This window comes from Mustela erminea, chromosome 11 (genome assembly GCF_009829155.1).
Source record: "Mustela erminea isolate mMusErm1 chromosome 11, mMusErm1.Pri, whole genome shotgun sequence".
Lineage (NCBI taxonomy): Eukaryota > Metazoa > Chordata > Mammalia > Carnivora > Mustelidae > Mustela > Mustela erminea.
In genome coordinates, this window is record NC_045624.1 from 22,908,059 (window position 1) to 22,923,037 (window position 14,979).

At 38.0% G+C, this 14,979-nt stretch overlaps 1 protein-coding gene across 3 annotated transcripts in view; it reads left to right on the plus strand.

Moving 5' to 3' along the window:
• The window catches only part of TNPO3 (transportin 3), an 87,142-nt gene that overhangs the window by 26,812 nt on the left and 45,351 nt on the right, over positions 1-14,979 (plus strand). For all 3 annotated transcript variants that reach the window (XR_004276707.1, XM_032304142.1, XM_032304143.1), the window contains 4 exons: positions 1,510-1,710; positions 2,681-2,754; positions 4,641-4,797; positions 14,148-14,291. Coding sequence is in view for 2 of the 3 variants with exons in the window: in XM_032304142.1 (XP_032160033.1) it covers positions 1,510-1,710; positions 2,681-2,754; positions 4,641-4,797; positions 14,148-14,291 (576 nt within the window). In the remaining variant the exon portion in view is untranslated. The remainder of the gene's footprint in view (positions 1-1,509; positions 1,711-2,680; positions 2,755-4,640; positions 4,798-14,147; positions 14,292-14,979) is intronic.

Genomic DNA, 14,979 nt, shown 5'->3' on the forward strand with positions numbered 1-14,979 from the left:
GGGGTTCTTAGACATAACTAGATAATATCTGGTTTTGTTGTAAATGCCCATAGTGCTTTAGTTTTGCTCTTTGACTGCTGTGTTTTTATGAGGGCATTTATGGAGATTCCAAGGTTTCATAGAATCTTTTTGCTATTATTTTTTTAAAATAGCAGTTACAGGGGCGCCTGGCTGGCTCAGTTGGTAGAACATGTGATTTGTGATCTTAAGGTCATGAGTTCAACCCCATGTTGGGTATAGAGCTTACTTAAAAACAAAAACAAGAAAACTAGATTGTAAAATACCAATTTGCACAAAATACATTTTGATGGCATATTAAACTACAGGTGTGCTTGAGTTACTGGTTAGATACTAAATAGCTAAAAACTAATGTGGCTAGAAGATTTTTTTGTGTGACATAATGTTTTAGGTTATTTTCCACCATCTTATCTGATTGAAAGCTAAGTTTTATGTTAATAAACCTTTAATAACCTTCAGGGTCTTTATTTTCAGTTTACTTTGGGAACTTGTACAGGCCATTTATTCTACCTGTTTCTCTTTATTGACTCCTGTTTATCTGTGGAAAGATCTTGCATCATTTTGTATTACTCATGAAGTGCTCTAGCTTCATAAGAAATTGACTGGGTAACTCTTTGTGATCTCCTACAATTGCCTCTGCTCCTGAATTGAGATTTAAAATTTTTTTTTCAGTTCATTATTGCCAACCTTTTTTTAGCCTGTCCCAAGAAGAGGCAGTTTGGTAGAATTGGATTAAAATTAATCAGTTTTAATTTGTTGCCTACTGTGTACTGCACAACTTTGTTCCCAAACTTATCTTTCAAAATAGAACTTTTTTGTAACTGTGACTAGCTGTTAGAGACCAAATCCTATGCTTTCATTCCATTATTATTTCCAGAGATACATTTATTTTCTCCTGTGAAAATGATTTTAGTATTATGTATATAAAGCACTTTGCCAGACAGATACATTAGAAAATGATAGAAGTATATGAAATATTCATTTGAGGTAAGATGGTTTTTCTGCTAAAACGAACTGAAGATTGAAATGTAGGCCTACTGAGACCTATTTATAGATACATTAAAATGGTTCTCAGATTCAATTCTCAAAGTGAACAAAAGCTTATTTATTTTAAGTGGAAAAGAATATCCAACCTATAGATGGGGTTGGAAGTTACACAGTGACGTTTTAGTTTTTTAGTAGGAGCTTTTGGGACTTTTTTCTTCATACTCACCCAGCTATAAAGTTAATGATTCTAATCAGCAAGATTAGATCTGTTGATCTGATTGATAACTTGCAGGTCTTCCTAAAATGAGTCAGAAGGATTTAGGTAATACTTTCGTTGAACTGGGCCTTTAAATATATAGTTTGAGATATTAGCTAAATTAGTGGGTAATTTAGCTTGTCAGGTTTTTGACTTTGGTCTACATATGTCTTTATATATGTTGAGGTGTAACATTAAAATTACTTAGTACAATAGTCTTTAAGACATTTTCTCTGGTTTTCTTTTAGGTTCATGCATGGGAGATTTCAGACCAGTTGTTACAGATCCGACAGGATGTGGAATCATGCTACTTTGCTGCACAGACCATGAAAATGAAGATTCAAACCTCATTTTATGAGCTCCCCACAGACTCTCATGCCTCTTTACGGGACTCATTACTAACCCATATCCAGAACTTGAAAGACTTGTCACCTGTCATTGTAACGCAGGTAAATCCTGTGCTTCTCATCAGGAAAGTTATAAGGCCGTTTGGATTTATCAAATTAATTTTAATTGACATTGCTAGGCTGTGTGAAGTATTGTTAACAACTTTATTATGGACTTACTGCTATATTCTTAAGTGGATAGAAAGTGAAAATCGTCTGTGTTAATATTAGAGTTTATTTGATTTCAGACCAATTTAAATACCAGAAGTGGGGGAGGTGAGTATAGATTTTCACAGGCAGGCATATGTGGGCCTACCCCCCAATTAAATTGCAGATGGTAAAAACACTGTATACTGTACTGTCCTGGGTCAGATGTCTGCCTTCTTGCCTTTAAAAAAATCATTTCTGGACCAGTTGGCTAGTTAAAGTCTCATGATTGAAATAGTATAGCATCTGGCCCTTCCCCCTTTAGACTGGTAAATACATTAAAAAGGAAAACTGGAAGCTTCCGTGAATACATACTCAATGTGTGTTCTCTGCCTGGCATAGAAGTGCCCTTGAAGAGGAAGGAGGCTTTTGCATAAGGCTTCAAGATGAGAAATGGAAAGAGAAGGGAAATGGCATTCCATTACTTGAGGAGTGACTCAAAGGGCTGACTTTGTCAGTAGCTTTGGCCTTTTGGCAAAGTGTAATTTATCTGTCCCTGAAGTTCTGTGGTATTGCCAAATAAAAGTAAGTATTGATATATTCTGAGGAAGTTCTATAGTCTGTTCTTTCTGACTTCTTTTTGTTGTTTTTGGTTTTGATTTTCATTTTTAGAGGTTAACTTTTAAATACTAACAATTTGTAGCTAGCCCAGAAGAGTTCATTCTATATGTAATTGTGGAGGTGAGGAGAGGTAGGGTGGTTGTTAGTCTTTGTTGTCATATTGTTTGAATAAATCTTAGTTTCTTTGCTTTCCAGTCAATATTGATGGTAACCCTATTTCTCTTCATGCGTTCTATTCATTTATTTAATCTCTCTTCTTATTCAGCTGGCTTTAGCAATAGCAGACCTTGCCCTACAGATGCCTTCCTGGAAGGGTTGTGTACAAACATTGGTGGAAAAGTAAGTAACTTGTATTAATTATATTCTAGCATTTGGAATTGCTATTAACCTACAAAGAAATTTGTTAGCATTAGCTAGATATTTGGAATATTTCCCCAAACTTTTAATGAAGAATTATTTATTATTAACTTCTGTTAGATAAAAAGAAAATAATTGAAAATTATTACAGAAGTGTGTTGTGTGGAACATAAAAGACCCTCATAATTTATACACACTTTTTTTTTTTTTAAAGATTTTATTTATTTATTTGACAGAGATCTCAAGCAGGCAGAGAGGCAGGCAGAGAGAGAGGAGGAAGCAGGCTCCCCGCTGAGCAGAGAGCCCGATGTGGGGCTTGATCCCAGGACCCTGGGATCATGACCTGAACCGAAGGCAGAGGCTTAACCCACGGAGCCATCCAGGCGCCCCTATACACAAGTTTTTTGAATTAACTGCAGCAAAGTCTTTCATTGTCTTGTGGATCACTCCCACTAACTGACATGTCAGCAGTTCTATAAAAACATTGTCAGAATGGGGCACCTGGGTGGCTCAGTTGGTTAAAGCCTCTGCCTTCAGCTCAGGTCATGATCCCGGGGTCCTGGAATCGAGCCCCACATCGGCCTCTCTGCTCAGCAGGGAGCCTGCTTCCTCCTCTCTCTCTGCCTGCCTCTCTGCCTACTTGTGATCTCTGTCTGTCAAATAAATAAATAAAATCTTTAAAAACAAAAAAACAAAACATTGTCAGAATGTGTAAGATTATATTAAATTAGAAGTCATTCTGAGTAAAAGTTCTTACTAATTGGAGTTTGTTTCATATCTATCAAAGGGACAACATGATTTTTAGATACACATAGCCTGCTACTTTGAATAAAACCATTTCCTCGTGGTCTTGGCCAAATAATCTTGATATTTGCTTGCATTTTGGCATTTGGTTAGGATATTATTTTTTAACAAAGTGGATGTCCTTTTTACCTCTAACTATAATGTGTTATTAAAGCCTTTATATGGATAGTTTTGTGGTTTTTTTTAGAAAATATTCATTAAGAAAATTAACACATGTTCCTTGAAAAAATTCTAATAGTGTGGAAGCTTTCAAAGTAAAAGCCTTTTTCTGTACCTATTTCTGTATTTCATTAGGTAACCACTATTAATGGTTAACTATTTAGTCCTCCGGACTTTAAGCATTTTAAAATAAATCAGTGCATATATATTTTAATATACCTATGTATTTGTTCACTCATATGTAATGTATTTCATACACTTTTTGTACTTAGTACATTGTGGACATCTTGTGTTAGGGCATAGCTGCTTCCTTCACTATAATGGCTATGTATGTTCCATTTTATAACTGTTTGTAACCTTTTGTATCCTAATTATGGAAGACCTTTATATTTTCCAATATTTTTGATACTATAAAAAAGTATTACAGTGCTTCTTTTTGTATACTTTGCATATGTATGTGAGATTTTTCTTTTTTTTTAAAAGGCTTTATTCATCTGTTTCACATACAGAGATCACAAGTAGGCAGAGAGGCAGGCAGAGAGAGAGAGCAGGGGAAGCAGGCTCCCTTCTGAGCAGAGAGCCAGACATGGGGCTCGATCCCAGAATCCTGGGATCTGACCTGAGCCAAAGGCAGAGGCTTTAACCTATTGAGCCACGCAGGCACCCCTGTGAGATTTTTCTGAGAGAGAAATTTCTGTAAGTGGAGTTGCTGGGTCATAGATGATGCAAGTTGAAATTTTGATTTCCAGATATCTTTCCAAAAAGTTTTGTTTTTGTCCTCTACTTTACCCATAGTGAGAATGCTGCTTTTGTTGTTACAGGTTATTCTGAAGCTTGTTGTGACCTTATGTGATTGTGTATTTTCTGACTCTAAATAACTTCGATCTCTCCTTTTCCTTTTCCAGATATAGCAATGATGTAACTTCTCTGCCTTTTCTACTGGAGATCCTTACAGTGTTACCTGAAGAAGTACATAGTCGTTCCTTACGAATTGGGGCTAACCGGCGCACAGAAATTATAGAAGATTTGGCCTTCTACTCTAGTACAGTGGTATCTCTATTGGTGAGTAAGTATGAAATTACAAGTTGCTCTGTAGGGGCAAAAAGCTATGGTGTTTATTTTCTAATTCAATTGCATTATTGTGAAATACAGATTTCTTTGAAAAAATTGGCAGTGATAATACTGTGACATTTGTAGAACACTACAATTAAATACTTTTCAGATTCAGAAACTGTACTTTTTTTTCTTTTAAGATTTTATTTATTTATTTATGAGAGAGAGAGAGCACAAGCAGGCAGAGAGGCAGGCAGAGGCAGAGAGAGAAGCAGGCTCCCCACCGAGCAAGGAGCCTGATGCAGGACTTGATCTCACGACCTTGGGATCATGACCTGAGCTAAAGGCAGCGGCCCAACCAACTGAGCCACCAGGCGCCCCAGAAACTTGTAAGTAACACTGTGAGGGTGATGTTATTTCCATTTTATGAATTAGATATATAGGCTTTAGACATACACAACTGCTAATTCTGAATTTAAACTCAGACTTTCTGATTACACTTCCTTGCTTTTCTACTACTTCATGCTACAAACTGTTGACTCTTGACAAAGGACCATGCTAATGTGTAAATTTACTTAAGGAAAGGATCCTCTCTTAAGGATCAGTTGAGATTTTGATAGGGAGGTGGTTCAGGTCTTTAGTTGACCTTTGAGCAAAATCACAATTATAAATGAGATAATACTACACCATTTTTTTTTTTTAAAAGAGTTATAATGTGGGGCGCCTAGGTGGCTCAGTCGGTTAAAGCTTCTGCCTTCGGCTCAGGTCATGATCCCAGGGTCCTGGGATCAAGTCCCGCATCAGGCTCTCTTCTCAGCAGGGAGCCTGCTTCCTCCTCTCTCTCTGCCTGCCTCTCTGCCTGCTTGTGATTTCTGTCTGTCAAATAAATAAATAAAAACTTAAAAATAAAAATAAAAAATGTTAAATGTGATTAGGTCCTTTTTAACTAGGTAGACATTTTAATGCTATAGACCAGTGATGGGTAAATTTATGGTCTATGAGCTAGTCACGTATTTCTGTAAATAGAGTTTTACTGGAACATAGTCATGTTCATACAGTTACATATTGTGTACGTCTGTAATTTTGAGCTGAAGTGGCAGAGTTGAATAATTTTCACAGAGACCACATATAGTCTATAAAATTTAAAGTGTTTACTCTTTGGCCCTTTAAAGAAAATATTTGCTACTCCTTGAACTTGATTGTATTAAATTATCTAGCCCACATCTCATTTTAGGTCTTTATAGCCCAGGTCAGTTTTTTCAATAATGTGGTTATAGAGTATTTCTCAGGGATTTGCTTCAGTACTTTTGCTACATCATAGAACTTTTTATTGAAAAGACATTTTTACTTAAAATTGTGTTCAGATTGGTATTAAGAAATTCACTGGAAAATTATTCTTTTAAATGTGTTTTTCAACTTACCATATATTTTAAAGAAATAGTATTATTGAGAATTAGAAAATACAGACAGAGTATATTCAAACCATTTGGAGATCACACTATTAACCTTTTAGTACATATCCTCTATGAACATATGACAAAGTTTTTATTTTTATTTTTATTTTTTTAGAAAAAGATTTTATTTATTGATTTGGCAGAGAGAGATCACAGGTAGGCAGAGCAGCAGGCAGAGAGAGAGGGGGAAGCAGGCTGCTTGCTGAGCAGAGAGCCCGATGCATGGCTTGATCCCAGGACCCTGAGATCATGACCTGAGCCAAAGGCAGAGACCCAACCCACTGTGCCACCCAGGTGCCCCGACAAATTTTTTAAATACAAATGAGATTATATTTTACCTATCCTCCTGCAGTTTCTTTTTCAGTCATCCAGCTTCATCCTTTCATTTCAGTAAATTTTTATATCCCCTATTAAGTACCCAGATTATCTTCACATTTCCCAAGGTCATCTGAAAATATCCTTAACAGCATTTTTCCATAAATATCCATTCTAGCACCATGCCTTGTATCAGTTTATTATGATTTCTAATCACAGCTCCTCTTCCACCTCTTTTCAAAACAACACTGATTTGAGTTGAGATTGGACCAGTTATTTTATAGACTGTCTTGCCTTTTGGATTTTCTGGTTGCCTTGTCTTTGTTTCATTTAGTTTGTTTTTCTGTTCTCTGTATTTCCTTTAATTGGAAGTTGTATCTAAAACAACTCTTCTCAGTAGGAATTCCTCTAGAGAATTAAGCCTTAATGCCCTAAGGCATTCATAGTATGAACAGATACTCTCCTATGCGTTAATAATGGTACGAGTATACTATCCTTAGGATGATGGAGAAAACAGTCACCCAAATCCTTTTCTTTTTCTTTTTCTTTTTTTAAAAATTTAATTTATTTATTTGACAGAGATCACAAGTAGGCAGAGAGGCAGGTAGAGAGAGGAGGAAGCAGGCTCCCCGCTGAGCTGAGAGCCCAATGCGGGACTCAATCCCAGGACCCTGGGATCATGACCTGAGCCGAAGGCAGAGGCTTTAACCCACTGAGCCACCCTGCCTAAGGATTTTAAATTCTAGTTGGTAATCATTGTCTTAATAATTTCATTATGGTTTGCAAAATAATATTTTAATAATTTTGTCATTTTTTCTGTGTATACATTAGTCGGCATTCTTGTGAGTAGTCTGGCATTCTTCTACTAGAAAGGCACTATAAATCTTAAATGCTTTTTTAATTTGCCGTTTGCAAAATAAGGTTTTGATTTAAACCCACCTCAAGTGTCACTGTTTTTTTCTGACATCTCTTTATGGAGTGTTAGGACTCATGGATTTTCATTGATTTACGGTCTCAACTAAAATCATTCTTTTGATGCTTAAAATATTATAACTTTGACCACTAGAGCATTTCTCTCCTTCCTAACAAAAAAATGACTAATACTCACCTTGTTACCTCCTTGCCCCAGGTCTATAATCCTTGGTTTCTTTTAGTATCAGTCTGAATCTAGTCAGAAGTGAGAAACCACATAGTAGTATGTAGGAGTGTTTAATATAAAGAGTGATTAATTCTAACAGGAGGTTACAGTGATGAGGGATTGTCTAGAAAGAAGTAAAGAGAGCTCTAAAGAATATAGGCATAAAACAGATAGAAGGAGCAGGCATTAACCCCAAGGCTGAGATAGGGTTCCCAAGGGAGGAGGAGGTTTCCCCCTCCCAGGGCTGAGATCCAGACCCTATTTAGAGAAGGCACAGTATTGTGGAGAAGTTGTTTTGGCACTCTGTGCTGCTGAAAATTAGTCTTTTTGAACTTGCTGGAAATCTGCCTTCTAAGAAGCCCAGAAAGCTATTCAGGGAAGGTGTCTCTTTGCCACAAAATCACCTTGGTGTGGCAGTACCAGAGGAAGCCGCTGGCCACTATGTACTGCAGACACTGGAGAAACTGAGCACACTGAATCTGGTGCTGGAGAAATACATTCTTTAGGAGCCAGAAGCACTTTGCTATAAATCCATTGGAGAGAGTGGGGGAAATGCCAGGGAACCTGGTGGCCAGTGCCCTGCAGGAGGCAGGCACCAGAGGAAATACGAGTTTGGGGCTGGAGGAGCTGCATGTTCTGTAGAAGGCTACCAAGTGAGCACGCTAACACTGGGAAGCAGAACTCCTTTCCTCTTGTTTCTCTACTGTGGCCTTCTGACAAAAAGTCAGTGCTGCTTGGCATAGGAAAAAATATTTAAAGGGCCCAGATTCATTTTTACAGAGTAGTCTAAAAGGGTGAATTTGGTGCAGGGACACAGTATATCTATAGCCAGCCTTAGTCTTCCTGTTCGACTCGCTTAGCTTTCTGTTTGATTAACTCTTTTACATACATTTAAACTCGTGTGCAGGGGCCCCTGGGTGGATCAGTTGGTGAAGCATCTGCCTGGCTCAGTTCATGATCTCATGGTCCTGGGATTGAAGCTTGCAATGGGCTTCTTGCTCAGTAGGGAGTCTGCTTCTTCCTCTCCCCTGCTAGTGTGCACTCCCACTCTTTCTCTCTCTCATGCTCTCTCTCAAAAAAATAAAAATCTTAAAAAAAACAAACAAACTCGTATGCAATGGCATAACAAGCAAAGAGGAAATACGCAAAGCTACTACAGCCCTCATGTATGTATTTATCACAGGAGTTTTATAATTCATATGTATGGCTTTCTTGCACAACCCATTTCATCTTTCCCTTGATGCTATAGACTGAATATCTGTGTGTCTCCCCTTTCCCCCCACCAAAATTTATATGTTGCTGTAAACTGAATATTTGTGTGTGTGCCCAGCCCCAATTTATATATTTATATGTTGAAACCTAGTGCCTGACGTTGTAGTGTTAGAAGGGGCTTTTGGAAGGTGATTAGGTCATGAATATGGGACCCTCATGAATGGGATTAGTGTCCTTATAAAAGAGACCCCAACCCCAGAAAGCTCCCTTCCTTCTTATGTCATGTGTAAACATAGAGGAAAGGTCCTTGATTATCAAACAAAAAGCCAGTCCTCACCAGACACTGGATCTAGGGATTACATTGATCTTGAACTTCTCCAGCCTCTAAATCTGTAAAAAAACAAATATCTGTTGTTTGTAAGCCACCCATCCTATTGTACTCTGTTATAGCAGCCTGAATAGACTAAGACACCTGCGTTGATCAGAACCTTAGCTGGTTGATGTTCTTTACTCTTTGAAGTGACCCTAACTTTCATTCCCAAAGAATATGAGCCCTCAATAATGCTGCCTTTTCGGGTTGTTGCTTCTGTAGGTTTCCATTAACAATTATTTTTAAGCACAGAAGTACTAAGAAGCTCTCTAGAAAATTCTGTGGGTTCCACACAGAACTCTTTGCTTCGATTGTGTAGGAGGAACTCAGTTTTTCTTTTTTCTTTTGGATTTTATTTATTTATTTGACACAGAGAGAGAGACAGAGAGGGAACACAACAAGCAGGGGAAGCGGGAGAGGGAGAAACAGCAGGAAGCCTAACGCGTGGCTCCATCCTAGGACCCTGGGATCATGACCTGAGCCAAAGGCAGATGCTTAATCAAATGAGGCACCCTGGAACTCAGTTTTTCCTTGGTTATTGGGATCAGTACCTGCCATCTTACAGAATAACACCCCCCTCCCTTTTTTTCCTATTGGTTCAGTGGCATAAAAAGCCCATATTGTCCAGATAGTTGACTTATCTTCCAGTTCACTTGCATCATGCTTGTATTTCCTGGTAGAAGCTTTCCTTCCTTGGGGACCAAAATCTCCCAACAGAGGTTAGAGTTGCTCATTACTGTATTTCCCTTATTCTGATATGAGTTCCTGGATTACACATGATGCCATCATGACTGGATATAGCATTCTGTGAGACTGTGATTAATACCGTGCTGATAGAAGCACTGCAAGCAGGGAAGGCAAATCCATATCCAACATATAAGTCTCTTTCTTCCTATGAGTCTTGTTCTTCCAGACAAATCTCTGCTTCCTTTGTGATAGAAGTTCAATGTAATCAGTCAGCCTGGTCCTTTGGTAGATGGTGCCATTTTAGGGACTCAGTATTGGTCTCTGCTGTTGGTAGATTTGACACTCATCAGTAGTTTTTAACTTACTTAGTGGAAGTCCTTGTTAATCCTTGTGTAACCTCTATCCTAGCTATTATGGCCATTTTGTTCATGAGCCTCTTGAGAAAGGTGGCTGGGGAAAGAGGCTGACATTACAGTTTCTCATTTTGTCCATCTGTTGTTGAAATATTCCTCTGTAGTGGATATCTTTTGGTGGGTATTCGCACAGGACAGAAATTTCTCCACAGTCTGTGCCTATTTATATACCATTCATACATACTTCTGCCTCAAAATTCCTTGTCACCAAACTTTTAATCATGCTTCTTCCAAATATCTGGTCGTCCAAATCATTGAAAATTGTCCATTAGTAAGTATAGATCCATGTTTTGGGGCACCTCTCCCTCCATATGTGGTGGACAACCAGTTATATTGCTTGAAGTTCTGCCCTTTAGGATTTTCCTTCAACCACTGTCCTTTCACTACAACCACTGTCTGTCACTGTCCTTCACTGCCCTTCACTGTCCTACACTGGGTCTGTAATTCTGCAGCTGTCCACCTTCAGGTGGTACCAGCATGTTGTATACATCATTCTGTAATTTGGGCTCGAGTTTTCTTCTTTAGTTATCTAGGTTGTAAGAAACATCCAGGAGACAGGAGGCAGTAGGCACGGATTGAGGGAAATGAATCAGTGCAAGAAGAGTTTTTGTCAAAGGAATCTGACCTACCTGCACATGCAGCTTTCTTACACCTTTTTGGACTCAGTTTCTTATATTCCGTTTGTGTTTGATGATAGGTTGCTGTTATGCATGCCCATATTTAGGTAGGTCAGACAAGACTCAGTTCATGATGAGAAGCTCAGGCCTTGTGATCACCTGATGTCCTGTGGATAGATGTTCAGTTTCTACCAAGGTTTAGTAGCAAGCCAGAAGGTGTTTCTCAAAAGAATAATCACCTGCAAAAGAAGGTGCAGATTTGCTCCCAGGTCCTAGATATTTGTACTCTTCATTTTCCTGGGTACTTCCCAGAGGTGCAATGTACTCATTAAATCCAGAATCTCTAGGAAGTACATTCATGTCAATGAGATTGGCTCAAGTTAGTGGTATGTTCCAGGCTCCCATGGTCCGATAGCCTTAAAATCATTCCCATGTGTGTTCCCCAGGTTTCTTCAAATACATGTTAGCAAAGTTATTGTTTTCTTTTTTTTTTTTTAAAGATTTTATTTATTTATTTGAGAGAGAGAGACATTGAGAGAGAGCATGAGCGAGGAGAAGGTCAGAGGGAGAAGCAGACTCCCCATGGAGCTGGGAGCCTGATGCGGGACTCAATCCTGGGACTCCGGGATCACGACCCGAGCTGAAAGCAGTCGTCCAACCAACTGAGCCACCCAGGCATCCCAAAGTTATTGTTTTCTTGATAAGTTATTTCCTCTTGTATATACCTGTCCCCCCTGGAAGATGCTAAGATTTGGCCATAGTTGTGGTGGCACAGGAAATGGTGTGGTAAGTCTTGAAGAGATTGGGCATCCCATACCCTGTGAAGGCACCTGTCTCAGAGGAGGTTATTACAGGGCTTTCAAACTGAAGAAGCCTATTCTTCTCGGACACTGGAAGGCACACTACATCTACTGGTAAGGGAGACTCGGTAATTTGGGAGTTCAAGATTATCTGTTCCATTAGGGTCCAGACACCAGTTGTCTCTTTTTCAAGTTTCAGAATTCCATGTTTTACAGTTTCTTAAGTTTCACATGAGAAATTTGTTGAGATTGTGAATGCAGCTATTTATAATTTAGCAAGCCACACAAATTATGCGTATGAATATCAGCCCTGGAGCTATACAAAATAAGAACCTCATTTAGAGCGGTTGTGGAAGCTTTGGTTTTCAGACAATGACTTGAGTTAAGGGACCTGAGCTTGTTATTTTCTTTTTGTAAGGACTGAATTGAAGCCAAAAGAATCCAGTCAACACTGCAGTCCTCATAGGCATCAGTGGTCAAGTGCAGCAGCCAGTTGGACTTCCAAGGCATACGCTTGACTTAACACTTCCTCATAATTGACAATAGACAATAGCTTGATTTGTTGTAATGAAATCTGAAAAATTTGTCCAGGTGGTACTTAAAAAGGTCTGTAATTCTGTCATATAGCTTGTCATGTTACAGAACCCAGAAAATGAAATAGTCCAGAATTGCCACGAAAAATAGGCTGGCTGTTTCCCCCCTCATTCCTCTTATTCATTCTATTCCATCCCATTTTGTCAGTATTCTACTTCTGTGGTCTGTTAGAATGGAGCCATTCCCAAACATTGTGTTAAACTTTTAAAAGTTTTAAATATTCTTCTTCTTGCCCTTATAGTTGAACTGAGCCTGACCTCTAATACATTTTTCTCCCTTCATTTATTCTTCATTTTGTTAATCCAAGATCTATTCTTATTTACCTCTGCTGTATTTTTACTGGGAAACTCTTCTGGCATTTATGTTTCAGCTTTGAGGCCTTGTTTTAAGAGACAGAGTTCTTAACAATACAGTTTTTAAAGAGGAACTCAAGGTAACATTCTCTTAGTTCTGAAGCTTTATGGTATGTGTTTGATTTAATTAGCAGAATTTTTTTCTCTTCAAAGCAATTAGATTTAGATGTAGGCTTTTTCCAAAATTCTGTTCCTTAAGTTTGAGTCAGAAGTTAGAATATATGGTCTGGTCCTTCCATTTGTAAACATCATATCTTAGTAAACTGAAATGTCATTCAGGAAGTATAAAGGCCAAAACAGTTGTGTAGTTTCACATCCAGAGCTTCAAAGATTCAAGTATGTGTGTGATTGCCATGAATGTACTTGAAGCATTCTTGTTTTTCTTCTTTCATTTCAATTCAGTTCAGTACAATTCAAACTAATGGAGAAGAACGTAATCATAATTGCCTGATACAGTAAATATAGGAGGAGCATGGCTACCTAGAAGTATGAGAGTCAACATTTAGATCACTGTGGGATTCTATAATCCCATGCCTCCACCACAGGCCTCCCAAACCCCATGGCAATTATGTTTCTGACCCATTGCTTGTAGAAATTATTTTTAGACATTTTTTTAAATCCAAAAAAGGTGGATTACACTTCACTTTGGAAAAAATATACATCACATAAACAATTTGCAACGAGAAACAGTGAGTTTTCATCTGACTTTTCATTTTATCTCTTTTATCAACTTACCATATTTATAGTAGTGTCACTTTCTGTGGAATGGTGTATTTGCTGGTGTATTCAAGCGCAGAAGCTGAAACATCAGCTTTTCATGTGGGGACATACAATAGTAGGACTATCTTGTTTTTCTATTAAATCAACTGTGTAGGCGAATATTACTTTAAGGTACTTCTTTGGTGAGATTACATTAATGCAGAAGAGGGATCCAAGAAACCCTTACTTCTGAAACAGGTCTACAGTCTCTGTGTACTCCGCTTCCCAGTTGAGTAAGTGGAGATAGTACCTGACTGTAGTTTTAGTGGGGATTAATGAATTAAGAGTATTGAGAGCACCATCTGGTACTTCCAAAGCACTTTTGGGATGCCTGGGTGGCTCAGTCCATTGAGGGGCTGCCTTTGGCTCAGGTCATGATCCCAGGGTCCTGGGATTGAGTCTCCCATTGGACTCCTTGCTCAGCAGGGAGCCTGCTTCTCCCTCTGCCTGCTTTGCCTGTTTTTCCTGCAGCTGTCCATGCTTCTAATCTCTCTCTGACGAATAAATAAATAAAATCTTTTTAAAAAAAATAGCACTTAACCGTTAGTATTATTTTTCTTCTCATTATTATACCTGAGAGGTGATTGTAATAATGGCTTAAATACAAAGTTTGGCATTATTTTAACTTTTTTTTTCCTTCTTTTCAGATGACCTGTGTAGAAAAAGCAGGAACAGATGAGAAAATGCTTATGAAGGTCTTTCGCTGTTTAGGAAGTTGGTTTAACCTAGGAGTTTTGGACAGTAACTTCATGGCTAACAATAAGTTACTAGCACTCCTTTTTGAGGTTTTGGTAAGTAATGGCTTTGTTTATGAAAGTATTTTTACCATGTAGTCACAGTAGTAACTAACCTTCTGGGACATAGTAGTGTTTTCAGATTTCTGTATAGTGATTGAAAGGTGTATAATAAGAAAGTGGCAGTGTCTCTTCCTTACTACCAAGTATCAAATGAAGGTATGAGTATTAATACTCAGAATAGAATATAATTAAGTTTAATAAGAAAGCAGTTTTACATGTAGATCAATGATTTACATATTAAACAAGTAAAAAACCACTGGGTTTTTTTCTTTTTTTAAAAATAGAATAATAGTCATTGGGTCTTTGAGACAGTTACAGATCAGAATATTATCTTTGTAGTTGTGATAGTTTACTTAAGCATCAGGGTATGTACAGGTTGGATTTGAGGCTTTTGAGATAAATGGGATAAAAAGTAGTATCTTTTTATATACTTGGGAATGTTTTCCATAAGCTTTGAAAATAATGGTATCTAGTAATACATTCTTTTTGTATTCTTTTGTCTTGGTAGATAGGACTGAGTGAGTGCATAGAATAAGACTAGTTTTTAGAACAAGAAACAGCAATGTCTCAAGCACATATTGATCAGGTCTTTGGAGATGAGAGTGACATTGTCTCATTTTCCTGGAGAGTCTCCTTCCATGAAGTCGTATTAATATAGAAGCTCTGTGTGTACTGGTTATAT